The sequence below is a fragment of the Apodemus sylvaticus genome, chromosome 18 (assembly GCF_947179515.1).
Source record: "Apodemus sylvaticus chromosome 18, mApoSyl1.1, whole genome shotgun sequence".
Classification (NCBI taxonomy): Eukaryota; Metazoa; Chordata; class Mammalia; order Rodentia; family Muridae; genus Apodemus; species Apodemus sylvaticus.
In genome coordinates, this window is record NC_067489.1 from 53364928 (window position 1) to 53389762 (window position 24835).

Below are 24835 nucleotides of genomic sequence, written 5' to 3' on the forward strand. Positions count from 1 at the left end.
GGTGACTCAGGATAAAGTGTGTGCCTGATGACCTAAAGTCAGTATTATCAACCCATGCAAAGGTAGAAAAATAAAACTAATTCCATGAAATTGACACCAAATATTACTTGCAATTATACTGCATTACAGTCTTTTCCCCCCTTTGATTGTTGAGTTTGCTGTTCTTATCTAATAAGTATTTATCACCATTTATTCTCTTCTTTAGTTAATTCTCCAGGTAACTTCAATTCTCTCAATGCTGCATTTCTAACCTAAAGAAAATGGCCTTATGTGAGCCGGCTCTTTCAGAGTTTGGATAATATTCTCCCTAGAGATGACTCTACAGTACAGTCACAAATACTCCTTACACCAAGTAATCCACACTCAGGCGCCAGAAAATTCAGGAAATGTCATACACCCTCACATCTTTTCTTAAGAATAACATGGGCTTTTCTAAATGCATTAATTGTTTATGGGCTGAGTGTCTTTTTTGTAACATATGTGAGCTACACTAGAAAACTGGAAAGGCCATCTCAGATCTCAGATTCCATAAAATATTTAAATGCATTTACAAGATTATGAGCCCAATAGCTACATCTAAAACCCATGTCTTCCTTAGGGTTTTACTACTATGAACAGATACCATAGTCAAGGCAACTCTTATAAGGATGACATTAAATCAGGCTGGCTTAGAATTTCAGAGATTCAGTCCAGTATCATCAAGTCAGGAGCATCGCAGTATCTAGGCAGGCCTGGTGCAAGAGGAGCTGAGATTTCTACATGTTCATTTAAAAGGCTGATAGCAGAATGCTAGCAGCTAGGATGAGGTTCTTAAAGACCACACCCACAGTGCCACACCTACTCCAAAAGAGCTACACTTACTAAAACAGAGCCACGCCTTCTAACAATGCCATTCCCTGGGCCAAGCATGTACAAATGATCACAAACAGTATCTAGAAAGGATAGAATACACATACTATCGATCAATAGTGCGTAAAATTGACTCAAACCACTAAACAAATATAATTTGAATTGTGTGTAAAGATATTGGAAAGAAACCATCATTAAAAAAATGAAAATGAAATTAAATAAACAATTAAAAATTTGAAGGTAATAGTCTACTTTTTAAAGACCCACAGATGTGTGGCATTTTAAGTAAATTGGTGAGGAAATGTTAAGATGTATTTGAGTATGCTTTGAGATTCCCCACTCAGGACCTGATATGACTTATGGGACTGGTTTTGGTCATTTGCTGTTTGTTTACCCATTTGATCAACCATGTTCTAAGATCTTCCTTAGTAGGTGCTTTGCTACCTATTTGAGAAGAGTCCCCACATTTCAGAGAATTTTGGAGTCTCTGTGATATTTAAAAATGCCTCCACAATTTTATGTACTCTTAATAGTCCCAGATACCTTAATCTTCAAAATATATCTAACCTTAGATAATCGAAGCTTAGGTTGGAGTGATTATTTTTCTTGGGTCAGAGTCTCATAATTCTTCCTCAGAGAGTACTCAGGACACAAAAAAATAGTAAAATCCTCCCTGAAGTTAGTTTACATGCTCATTTATAATTAAACTTCAATCCATATATTTCTTTCTATGTTCTTCATGAAATTTAGTCACTATGTATGCCTGGGGGCAAAGCACCCTACAACCAAAATGAAGTTTTTGTATTTACCATATACTTAGAAATCATCAGATACTTAGAAATCACCATATACTTAGAAATTAGTGGGTGTGAACTCACAAACAAAATATAAACCATGGATGTACATGATAAAGAAATCAGATAACAAATATTTCTGATGATTATTTAGCATGTGTTACCTCTGTAAAATACTGCTGACATAATTTAAACCAAGGACCATTTAGAACTTCTGACTCAATTGCATTTACAATGCTCAATTAAGACTCATTTCAAAAACTAAGTCTTCTGAATGTGATATTTTCAGTGATGTGAAAAATATAAAATAAAATAACCCAAGAGCATGTTATTAGTACAGTGGTTCTCACAGTAATATATCAAAGACTCCCATAAACATGAATTCATTTCAGTCAATAGCTATTCAAGCATACAACTTAATTATTTTGAGGGATGTAGAATTTTAGAGCCAACTACTTCTAATTATGTGAATATTTTGTGGTACAGTAGTTATTTATATTTTAATTGATAATTTATGCCTATTATGTAAGTTATCACCTATGTTTTGCCTTTTGCAACACCTTGTTTTGGTTAAAGTTTTAATAAAAATTTGAAAGTAGAAATCATACATATTATTATGTATGAAGGTATTTGTGGCAAATTACAGAACACTAAATAATTTACACTATCATCTAGATTTTACTGCACTGTAAAGTGTCAGTTTCAATGTCTGAAAACACTCCCCAACAAAAAAAGGCTGATTATTTCCATCCCACTTGCACTTCTCCAAAGGCTTACAATGTTAGGTATTATAAAATTTTGGAGAGGAATTAGATTCAGCTTGGTAATTTTATTTTTAATCTATTTAATCATTTTAATTAAATTTTAGAACACTAAAAATAATATGTCAGGACTCTATTTATTTAAATACTTCCTGAAAGATTTTCCTTCTTAGCATCAAAGAACAGTCTTCTCTTGAATGTTCATATCTTAAGTTCTGTCTTCCAGTAGTGAACCGTGGTAGACTGATATGTCAAATGTAAGGAATCTCGATAAGATAAGTGCAGCTCCCTTCTAGTCTGCTCCAGACATTTTGAGGTTCCAGGTGCTCCCCACTGATTGGCTCACAAAGCATCTCTCTGGAGTGAGATGAGGCCTGTGAGAGAACTTTTTTCATAAATTTGAACTAGTATGAGACTTTGAACTTCTGCAAGCTCATATGGACTATTTTCCCACCATGTGAAGTTTCTCCCAAAGAAGTAGGCAGGCAGTATCCTTTTATAATCTGCCCTACTGCAAAAGCCCAACTCCATACAAGACCTTTTGCTCATAAAAATGGTCTAAAGGTCTGGTCTTTTCCAGTTTTATTTGAGATCTCCCACAGGAACTTTTAACACTGTATGTTCAGTGAGACTCAATCTTATTTTGAGCTTAATCTGATTGGTATTTAAGAAGACTACAACTCACTATATTTCCATTGTTATCAAAAACAGAAAGAAGAGAAAGCTAAAGTAATTCTAGTGTTCAAAGAACAAGAACATGTAAGATAAGTTGTAAGTCAGTTATACCACAAAGCTTTATTGAAAGTAAAGGCACTTAATTTAGCAGACTTACAAATTTAAATGAAACCACATGTGACAGTGTGAGTTATGAAAAAGGATTTCATTCAAATCAAATGTGCAAATCTTAAAAAAAATTCAGTTAAATGTGTTTTGACATAACAGTTGTTCCTTGTCAAGTTAATAAAAGGGACTTGAGTAATATTTCTTCCAGCAAAAATCAGTATATGCCAAGAGCAAGTATTTTCTCCTCTGTTATTTTTTTTTTATAAATCCAGATGTTGATTAAGAACACAAGAATTTGCAAAGTAGGTCAAACTAGAAATACTTTTCTGTCTCCTTCATAAAAACCATTTGAGATAGCTAGGCCAAATGTTTTTCTGATTTACTTAAAAATTAAATGCAAATTTATAATTCTTCAATGCATTCCTAGGCTCTAACTGAACTTGAATATATTCATGGCTCATAGCCTACCATTGAATAAGTGTATTTTTATGTTGTTACTTAGTGACATCACAAAACTGCATTTCATCTTTGAGAGCACAGTGGTTCAAATGAACATATACCTAAATCTATAACTTTCTACATAAACATGGAAGTTAAACAAAAATGTTTTCATTTGTTTTAACCCAGAAATGCAATATGACAGAGTGTCTGTATATTTTAATTTTACTGTAACAAATAGTAGAACTACTACTACTACTACTACTACTACTACTACTACTACTACTACTACTTCTACTACTACTCAAGTCTGGATGTCAGAGGACAACTTTTGGAGATGAGGTCTCTCCTTTTATGGGGTTTAGGAATTGAAATAAAATCTTCAATATATGACAATGTCATTTACTCAATGTTCCATTCTTCTTGACCCAAAGTATATTTTTATTATCTAGAAATACAGAATAATTCCCCATTAACCTTTATCTAATTTTTCCACTCTGATTTAAGTGTAAATTTTACCTTACATCTCCCTTCATAGGTCTGATTCTGAGTTCTTTTCTGTAATAATTCTTTGCTTGGTCATTTTAAATAATTTAAAGACTACAGCTTTATTTATGTAGACAAATAGATTTAGCAGGTCTATACCGTTCCCCCACTGGTACCATGGTGTTTGTTTCTGTGCTTTGATTAACTACCAGTTGAAGATCACAATAAAGCTTTCATTTAAATTATGTTTAAATTGTTGAACCATTTTAACAGAGAACGTTCACAATCATGTGAACTTCGGCACAAGACCATTGTATTTCACTTTTGTACATATCTGTCTTTCAATATTTAATTTTTTTCTTTTCTTTATAACTACATGTTCATGTCTACTTTAAATGATATGATGGTGTTTAAACTTTTCATGTATTCAAGATATTACTTTGAGAATATTTGTTTTATTTTTTAGAAAGAAGAGGTGAATAGTCTATGGCAGAGAAAAAAATGAAGAAAAAATCCTATGTAGGATGAGAGGTCATTTGTCAGTAATAGTATTGGGAAATATTTTGTTCAGATGTCTAATAAGAACTGTTCAGAGGAGCAATAGTATGGAAAGAATTCTGTTGGTATTGTCTAGAGACATCCCCTGAATCAGTATGATGGCCAGTAGAATCAAATGAATTTTGATCAAATGGCAAAGGCTTCAGAAAGGTTAGAGGGTTTAGGAATTGAAAGATGAAAGTATTTGTGTGAGGTTTCTCTTTAGTTATTCTGAGACCGATTTTCCCTGTCCAGTGGCATGAGCCAACACAGACAGCCTTATAACCCACCTGTGTCCATGTGGCATGAGATAGCCAAGCGAATATATATATATATATATATAGATATAGATATAGATATAGATATAGATATAGATATAGATATAGATATAGATATAGATAGATAGATAGATAGATAGATATAGATATAGATATAGATATAGATATAGATATAGATATAGATATAGATATAGATATAGATATAGATATAGATATAGATATTTTTTTGGTTTACTGAGTGGAAAAATAGATAAACAGAGACAAGATAACACATTTTTTTGTTTTGATTTTATTATTGTTGTGTTACTTGGAAATAGTCTAGACTTTCTAGATGGTCCCACAGAGTCCCATAAACTCAGAGCTAGTAATTTCAATTCTTAGCTCATCTACCAAGGGGTTTAAAATAAAGAACCTCTATGTCCTGATGTTGGAAAAGTTAAAAAAAAATCTTAGAACAAAGACTGAAGGCTACTTCAGTGGAGATAAGGGTTCCTTAGAGGTTATGGCTTAAATTGTTTCCCTGTTGATATAGAAACAAGTGAGAACATGAAAGAACATTAAGACCGATAGAAATGACCATATGTTTTACCCATCTCAGACTTTATTGGAGGCTGGAGTCCAGCCAAAGAAGAAAGTTCATACATTCTATAGCAAGGTTAGAAGACAGAAACAAACAGCAACAACAACAACAAAAATCTACACCACATGTATCCAAGAAGCTCAATGCTCTACAAACCTGTGAAGGGACCTAATTGCTCTCCTCTTAGAAGAGGACTACTTTTAAAAACAGAAGACCAACAAAGACAATATTTAAGCTAATGTATTCATCTAGTATTATTAACTGAAAGGTTTTATTTGAGTGGATAGCTAAGGGGCTATGATCCAATTTTAAATAATTTCCAAAATTAAAATTAAATCACAATTATTTGGATTCAAAGTTGTGACATGCATTCCTAAATTTGAACTTATAATCATTATCTATTGATCCTACTTGTTAAACTATCTGTCTTTACTTTTTTCATTGAGAAAAATAATTTGTTCTTGACAAAGATAAGGAAAAAACAAAAGAAACCTGAAAAGACTGAAAAGCCTGCTTTTCACACTTTAGACATTTTGTGGTTGTTTTCTTTTGTTTTCCTTTTATTGAAAATAGCTTTTTCCCCCTTCGCATAAGATATTCTAATTAGGGTTTTCCCTAACTCTACTCCAGCTTCCTCCTTGCCTCCTCTCTCCTATCATGATCTAACCCCTTTTTGTCTCATTAATAAACAAACAGGCTTTGAAAGTATAATAATAAAATAAAATAAAAACTAATATATCAGAATACAACAAGAACAAACAATAGAAAGAACTAGGGAAAGGCACATAAAACAGATACAGATGCACAGATTCACTCTTTATACATTCAGGAATCATAAAAACACTAAACTGGAAGTCATATCTTCACACACACACACACACACACACATACACACACTCATACATACACACACATACACACACACACACACACACACACACACATACACACACAAACACAGAAACACAGAGGGCCTGTAGAGTAAAAGAGAGAGTCAAATAAAATAAAATAAAAACTTAAGATGCAAAACCACTAACAGCAAAATCAGTCCTGATGCAATGTGAAACAAGGACCTGCAATAATTCTGAGTTCCTTTTCTGTTGGATCTCAGGCAGGATATGCAGCCTGTTTTGAAGAGTGGTTTGTTTTCTAACGAGACTTCCATAGCTAAAACTATTTTCTGTTTTGCAAATGGTTATCCATTGGAAACTGCTTCTGGGTTTGCAATGGGAGCATGTGTCCACTTCTTTGAGCTCTTAGACTGCACCTGGCGTAGACCCTGCAGGCACATGGGCTGCTGCCCCATTCTCTGTGAGTTCATATGTGCATGAATCACGCTGATTTAGACATCCTTGCTTTTTTTGGTTTCCTTCTCGACTGGCATTTATACTCTTTCCATTTTCCCTTATGCAGGATTCTCTGAGCCTTGTTGGGAGGGATTTGAGAGACCTTCCATTTAGAGCTGAGTGTTCCAGGGTCTCCCTCTCTCTGCATAAGGAGAGGGTTCTCTGTATGTGTTCCATCTGCTGTGGGTGGAAACTTCTCTAATGAAAGCTGAGAAAGGCACTGATCTATAAGAATAGCAGAATGATTGTGTTCATTTTTTGCTATGTTTTTTTAGAATATTTGGTTTTATCCTAAGCCCCTGAGCTATCTAGTCTCAGGATCACTCAAATGACTGAGGAGAAAAAAAATTTTTAGTCGATATATTCTTTATTTACATTTCAAATAATTTTCCCTTCCCTGGCTCCCCACTCCCCGAAAGTCCCAAAAGCTCTCTTCATTCCCCATGTTCCCCATCCACCCCTTCTCACTTTCCTGTTCTGGTATTCCCCTATACTGCTGCACTGAGCCTTTCCAGAACCAGGGGCTACTCTTCCATTTTTCTTGGACGTCATTTGATGTGTGGATTAAGTCTTGGGTATCCCTAGTTTCTAGGTTAATATCTGCTTATCAGTGAGTGCATACCATGATTCATCTTTTGAGACTGGGTTACCTCACTTATGACGATGTTCTCCAGCTCCATCCATTTGTCTAAGAATTTCATGAATTCATTGTTTCTAATGGCTGATTAGTACTCCATTGTGTATATATACCACTTTTTTTTTATCCATTCCTCCAATGAGGGACATCTGGGTTCTTTCAAGCTTAGCTATTATAAATAGGGCTTCTGTGAACATAGTGCAACATGTATCCTTTTAACATGCTGAGGAATCCTCTGGGTATATGCCCAGGAGTGGTATAGCAGGGTCCTCCGGAAGTGTCATGCCCAGTTTTCTGAAGAACCACCAGACTGATTTCCAGAGTGGTTGTACCAACTTGCAACCCCACCAGCAGTGGAGGAGTGTTCCTCTTTCTCCACATCCTTGCCAACACCTGCTGTCTCATGAGTTTTTAACCTTAGCCATTCTGACTGGTGTGAGGTGAAATCTCAGGGTTGTTTTGCATTTCCCTAATGACTAATGATGTTGAACATTTCTTAAGGTGCTTCTCAGCCATCCGAATTTCTTCAGGTGAAAATTCTTTCTTTAGCTCTGTACCCCATTTTTAATAGGGTTATTCGGTTTTCTGGGATCCAACTTCTTGAGTTATTTATATATATTGGATATTAGCCCTCTGTCAGATGTAGGGTTGGTGAAGATCTTTTCCCAATTTGTTGGTTGCCGATTTGTCCTTTTGATGGTGTCCTTTGCCTTACAGAAACTTTGTAATTTTATGAGGTCCCATTTGTCAATTCTTGATCTTAGAGCATAAGCTATTGGTGTTCTGTTCAGAAACTTTCCCCCTGTACTGATGTCCTCAAGGGTCTTCCCCAGTTTCTTTTCTATTAACTTCAGTGTATCTGGCTTTATATGGAGGTCCTTGATTCACTTGGAGTTGAGCTTTGTACAAGGAGATAAGAATGGATCAATTCACATTCTTGTGCATGCTGACCTCCAGTTGAACCAGCACCATTTGTTGAAAAGGCTATCTTTTTTTCCACTGGATATTTTCAGCTCCTTTGTCAAAGATCAAGTGGCCATAGGTGTGTGTGGGTTCATTCTTCAAACATCTAATTTTGGCTTGCACTTTCAGAATCTATTATTCACAGCAACTTTTACCAGTTTCCCTCCGCTGGTGTATCCAGTTTATTAATATTTTTAATAGTAGATAGTCAAGTACCAAATAATTACCATACATATATCATTTTATTTTTCAAATAAAAATGATGTGCACCCCAACAAAACAAGAAAAGGCCTGCTTCACTTTGTACCTGAAGCAATTAGAGATAGTCCTTGAAAGAAATCTTATATTGCTAATTGAAGATTTTATACAAACATACACACACACACACACACACACACATACATGTATGCAGGCTGCCCTCTTTACCACACAGATTACAAAGGATTAATCTGTAGTAAATTAGTAGTTGTTACTAATTCAACAATCAAAGATGCCCCAGGGAATTTAGAAGTCTGGTTGTAAGGGAGGGGCATTCTCCTGGGGACAGGGAGGCAGGGAGGAGGTATGGAATGTGGAACAGTTAGAGGGTGGACCAGGAGGGGAAAAAATGAAAAAAGAATGAATGGCACCTTGGAAAGTGTATTGCTTTTCCCACAGGGTGTTTACTACTTTATCAAACATGGGTATAGTTAAATGAAAACAACATTCTTTTTTTTTTTTTTTTTGAAAACAACATTCTTTACTGAAGGATATGACGCTTAGAAACATAGAACTTTCAGGATAGCCTAGCACCACTGCTTGCATTTATGTTAAACCATTACCCACCACTGTTTCAACATCAGAAAAATTATTAGAACAAAGAAAAATACACATAATATATCATTGTGACCATGAAAGTACTTTAGGCCTTGTGAATTTTATAAAAAGGATCAGGCTACTATCATGTTTTGTTAAGTCACTTTATATCTCCAAAGATTCTCTTACAATTCTTAGGTGTTTTTAACTTCTTTCAAATAAATGAGCTTTTCCTTTATCCTGATTTTTTTTTTTTTACTTTCTCTTGTGTTCTTCTTTGAGGGCGGCATCATTCATTGCTTTCAAGGTCCAACTGAAATGGGACAGAATGTCTTACCTATACTTGGTATTCAGTGCATACTTGTTGAAAAGAAAGAATTGAGACATCCATTTGAAAGGTTCATCATAGTCATCAAATGAAATATTTTGTCAAATTTGGATATCTTTGTTCCTTATGTAAATATTTATCACTGTGAGATTATTATACAAGACAATTAAATTTACCATGTTGCTCTCACTACCCAATATCTTTTCCTGAATATTTTCAAGCTTCTATAAATATTTGTTATCCAAAAGAAAGTATATTAAACCACTTTGAACTCTGTGGAAGGGAATCTATTAAAAGTTTGTTTGAAGGTTTACTGAGGCAGTAGTGTCCTTAAGTTTCCTTCAGTGCCGCTAAGTTAGAATAGAGGAAATGCTCCACACGTGTGGACCTCTCATTATTTACCATCTCATTATTCAGCTTTCAAGTTCAAACATCCTGTGAGTTGTAAATAAGTATGCAATAACACAGCCGTAAAGTGTCTATTTATAGATCACTTGACATGAATAGTTCCTCATCACAATAACAAGTTATATGTGCTCCTAGAACATGGAAGGGAGAATAATTGGAGCAGGACTTCCATGGAATTTCAGACAGCTAATGTCTTTTCAAAGATGATTTTACAGAACGTTATCACTTCAAAAAGAAAAGAGGGCTTGGTTTGTTTTTTTCATTCTCTGTCTAAATTCGTACAAGAAATATCTCAAAATATTTTTTGTCTTCTGTGATTCTCTGTGTGAATTATAAGAGACAAGTCTCATCAGACAGCAGATAAAATTGGTGCTTATTTTACTGTCTTTAGATCATTGAGAAATGTACATTTGTGTTGCTCTAAAGCAATGTTATCTATAATGCACATGTTCAAGAAATTATGAATAAAAATGAATCATTCTTTTATCACCAATGCAATCATTATTAATTTGGAGTTTCACTGAGAGGTTATTCTAGTATAAATACACCAATCACTAAGTCTAGAGCAGCAGTTCCCAATCTGTGTGTCACATATCATAAATCCACATTATGATTTGTAACAGTATAAAATTACAGTTATGAAATAGCTCAAAAATAATTTTATGGTTGTGGGTCACCACAACATGAAGAACTATGCTTAAGGGTTGCAAGATTGGGTAGCTTGAGAACCACTTAATTAGAGAATAATCGTGTAGTTACACAACTATTTTTGAACCAAAATTCAGACATGGCACCCTTCAATTTAGGTGACTATACATACTCTATAAAATATTTCTTGCCATAATGAGTCAAAACACTGAAAGAATCTATCAAATCTTAAATCTTCTAAAGAGAGTTAATCACCAACTCTCTTATCACTACTGTCCCCACTGCCCATAGGGCACAAGATACTGTGTATTCCCAATTGCTTCTATAATTAGATCATGTTCTGTTCTCTCTGGACAATTCTGAGAGACTGGAGAGTGGTGAGCCAGCCTCTTACATTGCCTAACATACCTACAAAAGCTGTGCCTAATCATTTCATGAAAATCGTACAAACTCTTCTGCACACAGCTCCATAATTTACTAATTTAGCAACCGGACATAATTCACGGGTCATATCATGCTTCCTTTTTTTCTAACACTGTGGAATTGACTAATCAGACTAATAACAGCCGTGTTCACATTCATTTAGATTCATCCACTACAGTAACAGTGAAGCATACATTTCCATAATTTTTCATTTAACTGCTAAAAGAACAAAATTCTGCTTATATTAAGGCCCCCCCCAAAGAGAAACACATGCTTTAATAAATGATGATTTACTGAAAAATTCATTTGTAAAGTCTAGTCTGAACTAATTATTCCTGTGTCCAACTATTCTATGTGTACTTTTTAATCATCTCCACCAAATAGACCAAGCTTGCATTTTAAGATTATTTTGTTCCTATTGGAACTTGGAACAGAGAAGCAAGTAAATAAGCTGGGAAGATTAAAATAAGAAGGTATAAGTCATCAATCCTTTCTCTAGAGATATTTATTCTTTAATTCAGTTTCAATCCATGGACTCTTTGGCCTTATCATGTAGTCTTAGAAATTAACATAGTGGGGCAATGTTAAAATTTACTGAATTAATCCAAGAGCTTCCCATCCCCAAGAAGGAATAAATACTACCTTCCATATTGAGTTCTTTTGAGCCTATATCATTGTCTTGCATTACCACTCATAGACATGTGTGATATTGGAAACAAAAAATGTACTGTTCAATTGATTGATTCAAGGTCACACGCATCCTCACATTCTGTGTGATTATACTGGAAGGCATTTATTTCTTCTGTTTGAATGCCTGCCATTGGCTATGAACATTTCTATATTTTATCTAGTTGGATACACGATGAATGATCTCATTTTTGAATGGCAAGATGAAGCCCCAGTCCAAGTGGCAGAAGGACTCACTTTGCCTCAATTTCTGTTGAAAGAAGAAAAAGACTTACGATACTGCACCAAACACTACAATACAGGTAAGGACTCCATGCTTATGACTTTTGATCTAAGGATACACAAACTATTTAAATTTTAATGCATTGATTTTAACTGTATTAGCTTATGGAGTATAAAATGTAGAATTTCAAAACATGGACCTTTCACTCACTGTGTCTGATCATATGTTGTTCGTATAAGATGAAAAAGTGCTGGAGACTCATTCCTCTAGAAAATACTTTATGGAGCATCACAAATGTGGGGACATGATGATTATATACATGTGTCTTTATTTCTATAGGAAAATAAATTTTAAGAATTTCGGAAGTAAACATTCTATATGCTAACAAAAGAACTTGCTTTAAAGAAAGACATTATCTGACCTATTTTCATGAATTCCAAAACACTATCCCATTTTTTCTATTTTCTCCATAAGACTTTATTAATTTCTGATTTCAATTACTTCTTGACTTGTTATAGAAACCTCATTTCTTAAGTAGATACCATATTTAATAACGGATACCAAATATTAAGAAACACAGTTCAGTATTTGTACCCTTGTGAAATCTGTTCACTTCTCCCAAAAGTTGTGGGTGATTTCCATAAATGCACTCCAATGAAAATGTCAGTTAACTGTCCAAAACTCAAGTTTCTGCCTAGAGATTCACATATGGCCACATGCTCACATGTGTACCTTATCTGTTACTCTTATCATTTCATTCTAGTGGAGCATGATTCATCTTGGCCTCTGCATTTTTGAGAACTGTGAGATCAGTGGTCATCCTATAAAGCCCCCAGTCTCTCCAATCTCCTTAACTAACTCACAATATCTAATTTTGTAAATTACCATATTCAGTTCACAGATGAAGGTGTTAGCTGATTTTTGAACAGGAACAAGATTAACATCTCAGGATGAAATTAAAGAACAGGCAAGTCAGTAGTACTACCCTAGCTCATTTTTCTAAGGATAGATTTTTTTAGGAAATGTTGAAAAAAGCTATAGAGGTGATAAATAGAGCAGTCATCACACAGCACCATGACTTTGGTAGTTTAAAACAACGAAATTTCATTTTCTCATAGCTCTAGTAGCTAAATATTTTTTTTAAATCAGGTATTAGCAAAATTATGTTCTCTCTGGAGGCTCCAGGGAAGGTTCCTTCCATGTTATTTTCTTAATTACCTATTTCTGACAATTCTGGGTATTCTTTACTTATAGATATGTCACTTTAGTTTCTGTCCTTCTGTGTGTATACTGACCTCTGTGTGTATCTGTGTCTCTGTAGCCAAATATCCCTCATTCTATAAGGGCAACAGTGATTTTGGAATTAATTTTAACTTGATTATATATTCATGTCAAGCACTAATTCCTAACTTTAGTGAAATTCACAGATTCTCCAAGGATGTGAATTTTAGACACATTCAACACAGAACAATATCTGACACTAGACAGTATTTCCTGGAGAATTTTGATGATACAAGGACAAGAGACCCATCTTAGCAGAAAGTACATTTGCATACTTTGATATTACAGCTCACATTTATGAATGATTACTTCAAACAATTACTTTGGTAGTAATTTTCTAGAATACCTAGTTGTCTAATATTTGTTTAATACAAAAGATGAAAGTGTGCCCAAAGTATTATGTATCAAAAACTTATAGAAACACATGGTAATGTCTCTATTCACATATGTAACTAATTTGTCTCATATCTTAAACTTTCTATTATGTTATTCCCCCCAACATTCAAAATTCCTAGTTTAATTGTTTTTCAGTGTAGGCTCATATACTACATAATTCCCTCTACATGTGAAAGAAAAATAATACACAAACAAATATAGACACACAAATCCATATTTGTAAATTCCTGATGTTGCAATGAAATAAAATTACTGAAGTAAATATTCTTTCACATATATATTAATTATATATGTAGGTGTGGAGGGACATGCTTTCAATCCCAGGACTTGGTAAGCAAAAGCAAGATGATCTCCGTGAGTTTGAGGTCAACCTGGATTAAATAGCAAGTCCCCAGGTCAGGCACAGTAAGATCTACTCAGTAAGAAAAAAAAAATATATATATGTATATATACATATATATATATACTAAATTGCACAAATCTACAAATTATTTCAGGACTATGTGATCTGTTTTTTCATCTAAAACCTTTTGTCTTTCTAACTTTTCTTGTATGTTCATATTTTTATGTATACATAAGAGTTTCCTTCCATCACTTGGGTCCAAGTTTAAGTTTTCTTATTACAATCACATAAAAAATGCACATGTGCACAACCAGAAAATTAAAATACATACATATATATTTATATGTGTATTTATGTACAATTATAATATTCGCATACTATATGACTTCATTTTCCATCTTAATTATATTTATAAAATGACTTTAAAATACATAATGAAACTTTATTTTATTCTTGAGAATCACATGAAACAGAGAATGAACACAAATGGTTAAAAAAATTCTAATTTTGATATGAGATTACTTAATAGACAAGCATTGATATAATAAAACTAATTCAGTTAATCTTGCACTATTTCATATTCTTTATAGTAAAAATTTAAAGTTCTATATTTAATATTGCTTTAAAATATAAATATATTAGATTTTGCAGGACTCTTTAATCATTTCATTGATGAGTTGAGAGAAGGCTTGTGTATGACTTATGCATGGGTCTGATTGCTATATATTAAAAAGTAGACTCCACTGTCTTCAGAGCATGCAAGCTACTGTTGAGGTATTAAAGTTCTGTTATAACTTCTATTTTCCTCCACAAGCTATGCACGTACCTTCTTCATTTATGATCATTGTTCTGTTAATAGGAGGCTGCAACGGAGAGACTCCTTGCCATACACCAGCAGGCTTTCTAGTCCTGCTCATTGCTATCTTTCTTCCATGGTCATATCAGATAATGATACTTAAAGAGCATATTAGATCTGTGACATCATATAATAAAACCAAGAATCAAATGACTTAGAAGACTATTTCTTTGAAGGATGGATAACAAAGCAGTAGAGATGAATGAATATAATTAATTATGCTGGCATAATTATTTATAACCTCTATTTGCAGAAACAGAGGTACATAACAGAGGGACAAAGGCATATATTTAAATAGTGAATGTAACACATTTGGCTTCCCCTATGTTGTAAAATTATCTTAAAAGTTATTAAAGCAGAATGATATATTTTTAGGTTTTATAGTATTATTTATGAAACTGCTCATCTTCATTTACATTTCTCTCTTAACACTTAAAGAAAATATAAAGATTGTTGAAACAAATAGAACCTGACTAAATAATCATTTGGAAGTTCCAGAAACACGAAGTATAGGTAACCTTTACGCAATGAGCATGTATTGTTCTATCCACAGGAGAACAAGTGTCAAAAACTGACGAGATCTTTGACAAGTATGAAAACCTATTTGGACATGAAAATAGAATTACATACTATTTCAGAAGAGTTCATTCCCTTGTCACATTGTTTCCAAATGCACAGATTAAAGAAATCAAAAACCTAAACCAAATTTGAGTATGTGGCTTAATGTTCCTTCATTTCAGTAAAAAAGATCTTATAATAAGATTATTTCACTAAAGTCCTGGTTGATATCATAACAAAGCCTGACTGTTATTTAATTGTTGCATCTATTTTGTGAACAATTAGGAAAGTTTACATGCATAGAAGTGCGATTCCATCTTGAGCGGCAGATGGGCTACTACTTGATCCAGATGTATATTCCCAGCCTTCTGATTGTAATTCTATCCTGGGTCTCCTTCTGGATTAACATGGATGCAGCCCCAGCTAGGGTAGCTTTGGGTATCACCACTGTTCTTACGATGACCACACAGAGCTCTGGATCCCGGGCCTCATTACCAAAGGTAAGTGTCCTGAGGGGATATGCATGGGATTAAATGCTGGTGTCAGATCGGTCAAAATTCATTCAGATAGTTACTATTCATTGTTGACTTTTTAAGCACCAAAAATTGCAAAATGAACCCATAGATGAAGGAAAATATTCTATAAATCAATGATGCCTGATACTCACATAGTTGTGTGTAATGCATTTTTTTTATTAAATATTGGCAGTCATTATAGTAACCAGGGGAATTTTTGTATCTATATATTTAAATGCTTAAAAGAGAAAAATTAAACTGATCGACATGGTACATTAAAATGCTGGTATAATGCATAGATATGTGCACATATATATACAGAGATAACCTTTCCATACTATTTTCTAAATAGTTGCTTAAAACAAACTAAAATACTCATAGCTGTATGTGTTTGTAATCTATTACTAAAATTACTTTCAGGAAAACATTATAGTAATTACTCCCCTTTAAGAACTGTATCATATTTCTATGACACCTCAGCCTGTTTTCCATTATGCTGTGTGCCCAGGTCTTCTAGGTCTTGACAGTTGTAGGTCAATAGGCAAGAGTGCTTAACTAATTTTACAATTTGGATACATTCTAGTCATCCAGAATTAAACTGTTTACTATATAAAGTCTGTGAAAGCTTTAATACCTCTCTTAATAAAATATACTAAAAGATAAGAGGCTTTGTTTTTCTATTTAAAAAGACAGAAACAAAATTATTTTCTTTTTATAAGAATATTTCTAAGAAGTATCAATTATCTGAAGAAACCATCTAAAGTTTCCAACACAATAACCTATTATTTTTCTTAAAATGAATTAGCTTCTCAAGAATGTTTGATACTACATCTGCTACTTGACATAAATTATAAATGCACACATGGTCCCCTTAGTGGTTTCTATGAATGAATTCTTGTTTAATAAAGTAAAAATGTATGAGTAAATAAACGTTGGTTAGAAGATAGTTTCTCATTGCAAATGTTACAGAGCACAAAAAGATTTGATGTCTAACAAAGTTCAGTTTTCTCAATAAGAATTATTGTCTTTTGAAATAGTGTCTCCCTTGGGGCTGGAGAGATGGCTCAGTGGTTAAGAGCACTGACTGCTCTTCCGAAGGTCCTGAGTTCAAGTCCCAGCAATCACATGGTGGCTCACAATCATCCGTAATGAAATCTAAAATAGTGTCTCCCTTTATTAACACTTAATTGTACCTTTTAAATAGCCCAAAGCAATTTGTTTTTATAACATATTCCCCATATAAAATTTTTAAACTTTTCTTATTTGTTTAATGTGATTTTCAGTGCTTATGAGATTGTGTATGAATGTCCTGAGGAGTCTGGGTGATAGTAGAAAGCTCGTGGTCAAACCTTAAGGAAGTTTACTCATTTCCGTCTTATTCCCAATATATCTGGAAATGAAAGCTTGTTTGAACCATATGTTATTAGCTGGAAAAATGAAATATGCTTTATTTTAAAAATTAATGGTTTTATGAGGCACAGAAGAGAAATATTTAAGACCCAGAATGGGCAGGATTGGGAAATTTGAAAGGTATGAGGAAAAAAGCCCAGAAAGTAAAAAATCAAATTAAGATGGCAAAATGTGGGTATAATATGAGTTTAAGCAAAATAAAAGGTCAGTCTGAGACAGTTCATCATCTATAAACAAGTAAAATATAGATTATTTAAAGGGGTTGTTTTCATCAGGATTTCAATTAAAGAAAAAATTTTCAATCATCAGTTCAATTATATTATATACACATGTATTTATATTATACAACTCATTCTAATAATAGAGTCAATGTTCCACAAGAAATTTAATTTTCACCTACAGAAAAAAATCAAAAGCAGGTTTGACATAACACAATACAAGTCTGACAAATTATCTTGAACATTTTAAAGTAAATAACAAGAGACTCAAAATATTTAGTTAGACATACTAAAATTCCTAGGAGAACATCCATTATAAACAATAATCATTAACATACTAGATCAGACTATTCTACACAACAGAATATCTCTTAGAAATTAGAATTCTGATGGGAGAAGGGGCTTATTTATTTGTTTGTCTGAGGGCCAGGGAAGCAGATTCTGAAAGCTCACTATATATTTAGAAACCGTTACCTAAAAGTATGGATTCCCATCTGATATTTGAAGTCTCAAAGCACTCACAAAAATCACTGAGAGATTGTGACAATGAACATCAACCTATAACCACTGTCACATTCTAGGAAAAAAATTCAGTTTAGGAAGTATAATAACACTGGCTTATTAAATATTGTGGAAAAACAATAAATCATTAATTTATGATAATTGCCTAACATTTTATAGCAGCTGTATGCTAGTACATCTCCAGTAGAATAAAAGAAGCTAGGAGATTACTAAAGATTCAGAAGGATCTTAGAATATATTTAGGTCATTCCTTAAGATTCTTCTCTTACATGATCAATTGATTTGGCTTTTTTAATGACATGATAAGTCCAATACTTCATATCCCAAAGCCAGAAGGCACACGTGGTCCATTCCTGAGACTAGAACTATTTTGAACTATTTTGCACTTCAGAAATACCTACATCAATTGGTCAGAAGAGGTGGAATGTCTATTCTATTGACAGCAAAGCTTCAAGATAGTTTATATTGATAAGTGTTTCTCCACATGTAGAATTTATTCTAAATGAGCAAAACAAAAGTAGCAATGATAATAGGACCAAGTTGTAGACAGCATAATAGTCCTTTGTAATAATTATATTTGTCAACCCTAGGACAACCTGAAGAAATATTTAAGATGTGTGATCACTATGACTCTGTACACAGATGAGAAAGCAGGGCAGAGAACTCTAAGTTTGGTACAGTTCCTTGTAGATGGTGGTCTGCTAGCAGCAGAGGTAAGAGTAGTATACATGTTTGAGAATTGTAGAAGTGAAATGAGGTGTGTTTATGAATGACACATTGCAGAGCCAAGGAAGGGCAGAAGTCAAGGATGGTATGGAGCTGTGTGACAGGCAAGTCATTTCCAACACAGGGTGAAGAAGAAAATGCTGATAGGCTCTCTTTTCATTTTGGGACCTTCATGAATCTGACACATGGACCTGCCAAAGCACAAGAGCTCCAGAGCTTCTGTCCAGGAAATCTAGGCCTCTGATTTTTTTGAGTGAAAAAAGGACAGAAAAATAGACAAGACATGATATAGGAGGGAAAAATATAAGGGAAAAAGGCATTCAAAGATTCCATTCTGATTTTTCTCTGGGTTCAACTCCAGCCATGTACAAAATAGCTCCATTTGCTTAAATGCAAAACTCATTTACCCAAAGACTTTCTCTCAAATTCCAATTCTAACAATTGTGTCATCAGTTTTCCAAATATGGAAAGCCGGTCATCTTTAAGAGGAATAGTTTGAATCGTGAGTGGAAGAAGAGTTGGTACTAGTCGCTCACTATTTTAATTTACTATCTAGTTCATATACGACCATCTAAAAACTCCTGTTTTCTAAAGACTAATTATCCTCAATAGGTATTTTTCTACCATGCATTTGTATCTACCACAGTGCAACTTCAGCAAGAGTAAGACAGCATCTGGATTGAAAGGTCACCTAATCTCTAAGAACAAAATGCTGACTGAGATATTTGGCTCAAGGGTTGTGTCAGTCTTATTTCATTGCAACAATTCTATATAAATAAATAACACCAAAATATCTTAGAGACCTGTGACTTTTTTTTTTTTTGCACATGAGCTTTGGCATTACCTTCATCTGGTCTGGACTTGCCTGTGTTTGATTGAAAGGAAGTGGTTTTGGGTTTAGACTGTCAAGTGATTTGGTTGTCTCATCATGTAGTGACTATGGTTACTAGCCAAATGTCCCATGCCTTCCACTTGGGAGTATATAGGAACTATAAAGCAAGCAGGAACACACACACACACACACACACACACACACACACACACACACACACACACGATACATTTGTTCAACGTGGGTGGGCAAATAATCCATTTCTGTTCTCATCCCACAACTTATACCAAGTTCCATGGCCAAATCCAAAATCAATGCCCAAGTAAACCTTGCTGAAGAAAGGAAAGAAATGGTTTTAAGTAGATAATGCTCTCTGCTAAAACATGGTGCCTTAGACTACACTGTAGTTCATTCATAAATATTTTGGAAAATGACTTAAAGGGTGAGGGGGAGGGAATTAGAGAGAGAGAGAGAGAGGAAGGAAGATTCTGTGTAGATTTGTGCCATACTATCTCTACCACTCAGACTATCTTATTTACAAAAATCTATTAACCATAGAAGGACAGAGAACACTTGATAGTCTAAATAATTAAGCTTGTGACAGAGGCCCAGAAGCCTCTAGCCTGCACAGACTGTAAATTCAAGACTAAAGAGTATTTAAGGGTTGGGGGACAGTAGCTTGAGCCCACTGTTTCAGTAATATTCTATTTTGTTGTTGTTCTATCTGATTGTGAAACCCACCACTAGTATCTTGAGGAGAGAATGAAGCTTTACTTACATGTTTCCACCCTCAAAATCTACCATTGTATATGTGTATCTATTGAGCATCACATGCACTCTTAAATGACAAAAGCTTCTAAGTTGTTTACTCAGTATTTTGTTTTAAAAAGTATTTTCATCTTTCTGTTGTAGCATGTGGCTTCTGTTGGATTATACTTTACTTCTGATTTTCCATTTACTCTCTAATGTACCACAAAAATTAACAAAACCAAATATAAAGTTTACATTTATCTCAAGTATGGTATAAGGAAAACAGTGGATCTCTGAAAGTATAAAAGCCAACATAAACTGAAAGTAAACTAATATGTGTATATTCAGTACTTAGATTACATGGGCATTCAGATTACTTCTAGGTTGTTTAGACTGAAAGAATAAAGGCTAAAAGAAACAAAAAGGAGTTATACTTTCTGTTTCATTTTAATTAATTAGCAAACACACACTCTTAATGGTCTAAAACAATACTCAGGATTTAACAATAAGTTATATATCTGTAGCTGAAGGAGCCCTTGCAAGTATTATACAGGGAAGCAAACTATGGGAAGAGATATGAATGAAAACCCAGGAGCAGATTGACTTTGCCAACTTGAAGCCAACTTCAGGGAGTTAATGCCAAGTGGTTGATTCCCAATGTATTTAAGCCCAGTACAACTTGGATAAATATGTTTCCCATTGTAATATAATCCCCAATATATAAGATGCATAATTTTATTGAAACTCAACTCAGTGTCATTTTAATTTCCCAAGAGATAGGCTACCTATACTAGCTTAAGGCCTAAGGGTGTAGGGCGTGGTCTTGATCATGTACATAGCACAGAGGTCATTTGGGCTATGAGCCAACTTTGGTCCTGATTCTAGGAGCTTGATATGGCCTGGCCCAGCAGATGACACAGGCTGTTAATCAGCTCCAATCCTCAGCTTTCTGGGTGGAAGAGTCGCATTGGAAGGATAGTCCCCTGTGCTTCCTGGTTTCTCAAGAGACCTACGGACTTAAGGATATTCATGTCACGTTCCTGATGTGTAACAATAAAATGAGGTGGGGGGCATATTCAGAGTTTCTTATTCTCATAACAGTGGAAAGGGACTCCAACAGTATTTTCTCCTTACTATTTAAACCCAACACATAGTTAATTCATATTATTTCAATCAAGTATGGAAAAAAATATGACACAGATAAGTTCATGTTGGCTTTATTCTTGTGATATAATCTCCAAAACTAAATTTTAATTTGAATGTGAGCAGTATACTAAGTTAATTATTTAAGTATTTTTATTTTAACAGCGTTAATGTTCCATACATGGTAATTCTGGGGAAAGGAAGCAAAGAAAAACACACCAAAAAAATGAAAGCAAGATTTACCAAAAACTTTCTCATTAAATGCATATTATATAATGCATATTAAGCTAAAGGTTTTATTACTAATATAAGAATATTTTATGAATATAACCTCTACACTTTAGATAGGTCCTAGAAGAAGATGAACTGATGGGTATTTGTGGTTGTCCTTCCATCTTTGTACATTTCCTAGACTTCATGAATCTTAATACATCTAAAATAAAAATTAATAAACATTTTCTTTCTACTTGACTTATAGACAGACATGCCTTATGTTTTTTTCAATTTATTTATTTTTATTTCTGAGATTATAAAATACAGCTTTTCCCACGTTCCTTTTCTCCCTGCAAGCCCATCCATACAACACTGCTCCCCACTCTCTTTCAAATTCATGGACTTTTTCACATATGTATGCATTTTAAGGTTAAGAGAGAATTCCAAAATTTACATTTTCATAATATTTCCAGCACTTTACCATGATTTCATGTAAAACTAATTTTAAAATTACATATGAAGCAAAAACTTCATATGTAATTTTAAGACTATTTTTCTCTAAACATCTCCCCTCCACACACATAGATATACATATACATGTACATAGACATAGACATATATATGTTTCTGATATATATACGTATTGTGTGTGTATGTTTGGTATATGTGTGTATGTGTCTCAGAACCATATATATGAACTTCTTAAATGATTAAAAAAAGGCATCTATAACTATGCCTCTGTTGAAAGAAAGAACTTGCTTCAAAAATCAGTGCTTAAAGGGCCTTTATAGGTGAAATCTCTCTCCATGATTCTAGTCTGAAGTCATAAATAATGCCCTTAGACACCTGAGTAAAAGGAATTAGGATGAAAGATGATCATAATAAGCAGGCAGATGCAGAGTGCAAAATTTCCAGCATGTAAAGATCGGAGCAAGAAGTCACATGCTTAATTTCACTTCAAGCGAATAGGTCAAGAGTTATATTATGCATGCCAGGAAGTTTAATGGCACCTTCCCAAGAAACATCTCTAGTGAGGTCTAGATTTATTTTACCTTTTCATGTAAATGTTAAAAAAAAACTCTTTTTCTTTCTTGTAATTACTTTATCCCTGAGCTTAGATGAAACTCAGATGCACTTCAAAGCAATATTTCCCTTAAAATTTTACCAAATGTAAACTTTTATGCATCCTGGTAAATAATCAAAAGAAGTAAGAAACAATATTCATAGAGATCAGAAATAAAAACCCCAGCAAACAAAGCAACGCACAACTCTCCAGCATGTTTTGGGAAACACATTTGTCTGTGTGTCTGAGCTACTTGCTTGTTCTACAGTCAAACATTCCCATCTCCGTTCACTTGACATTTCTGAAACTGGGGAAATCTACCAAGATGGATTGCCATTAGAGGAAGAACAAATTACCTTACCCAAAGGCATACACTGCAATGTTCTGCAATATGTTTTTCTTGATTAGAAAATCAAATTTAGATTGAAGAAAATTGACAAAACAATCACTCTTAAATGTACTGTGGAAATATGCCTTATAGATATGTGTTTATGAGGTTCGTGAGGCTTAGGCTGGGTTCTGCTTTAGTCCAATTTTGTTTGTTTATTTATTTGTTTTATTTTTTTCAAGACAGGGCTTCTCTGTGTAGCCCTGTCTGTCCTGCTACTTACTCTGTAGAGCAGGCTGGCCTCAAACTCAGAGATCTGTCTGCCTCTGCCCACTGAGTGGTAAGATTAAAGGCATCTGCCACCACTACCAGGCAAGTTTCCTATTCTCAAATTTAAGCTTTTAAATGCACCTAAATTTTTATTTGTGGAAATAACTGATGCACACTAGTCTGGATAGTAATTATTAAGACACATCCAGCATATCTTCATCTATTAACACATTGTATCTATGAACTGCAGCATTGGAATTTACTGGCCTTATGATAATGCTTAATAGATTACAGTAAATTACAGTAATGGAATGTGTCTTGAAAGGTCCTTAATCTTAGTACATGTTTCCACACACACAATATAGATCCCATAATGTGCTTGTCAGTCAACAAAATTGAAAACACTCCTCTTGAGTGGTCATATTGAACTCTTGAACAGGAGTATGGACTTTTGAACTATTGTATAGGAATAGATACAATCTATCTATCACTTGTGATCAGTGAGTGAGTACATGATTTCAGGACTAAATCTATAAATGAATGATCAACTGGAAAAGGGTTGAATGAGTTAGCAAAGTGATTGGGTGCCTTCTAGGATTAGAAGCACATTATTTTTTCTCTCCCTCTGTCTCTTCTTTCCCCTTTCTCTCTCCTTCTCTCCTGTCCTTTCCTCCTTATATTCTTCTTCTATATATTCTCTCTCTGCTTTTTTAAAACACATGTCTCAAAGTCATTTCATGGGTGGAATAGCTTGCAGCCTTTCTTCCTTTATTCTCTGTCTCCAGACAACTGTGCTCCTTAGATAAAGATGCACTCTGTGGCAGCACTGCTTTGACCCTGGTGTTTGTTATTTCTTTATATATATATTCTCTATCTTTTTTGTTTACATTCCAAAAGCTTTCCCATTTCCCAGTTCCCCCCTCCCCATATGTCCCATAAGTCCTCTTCTCTCCATTCATTCTCTCTTTCCCCCTCCTTTTTCTCTATCCTGGTACTCCCCTACAATGCTGGATCAAGTCTATCCAGGATCAAGGCCCACTTCTTCCTTCTCCATGGGAATCATTTAATATGCTAATTGTATCTTCAGTATTCAGAACTTCAGGGCTAATTAATATCCACTTATCAATGATTGCATTCCATGTGTATTCTTTTGTGATTGCGTTACCTCAATCAGGATGATATTTTCCAGTTCCAACCATTTGCCTAAAAAATTCATGAATTCATTGCTTTTAATTGCTGAATAGTACTCCATTGTGTATATATACCACATTTTCTGTATCCATTCCTCCATTGAGGGATATCTGGGTTCTTTCCAGCTTCTAGCTATTATATTTTTATTTTCTATATTCTTTGTTTACATTCCAAATGATTTATAAATAAGGCTGCTATAAACATAGTTGAGCATGTGTCCTTATTGCATGCTGGGGAATCAAAAGAATATACCTTT

At 34.1% G+C, this 24835-nt stretch overlaps 1 protein-coding gene across 2 annotated transcripts in view; it reads left to right on the forward strand.

Annotated features, from left to right (window-relative positions):
- Glra3 (glycine receptor alpha 3) overlaps positions 1-24835 on the forward strand; it is a 152721-nt gene that overhangs the window by 105465 nt on the left and 22421 nt on the right. For both annotated transcript variants that reach the window (XM_052162318.1, XM_052162319.1), the window contains exons 6-7: positions 11906-12043; positions 15684-15898. In XM_052162318.1, coding sequence (XP_052018278.1) covers positions 11906-12043; positions 15684-15898 — 353 coding nt within the window. The remainder of the gene's footprint in view (positions 1-11905; positions 12044-15683; positions 15899-24835) is intronic.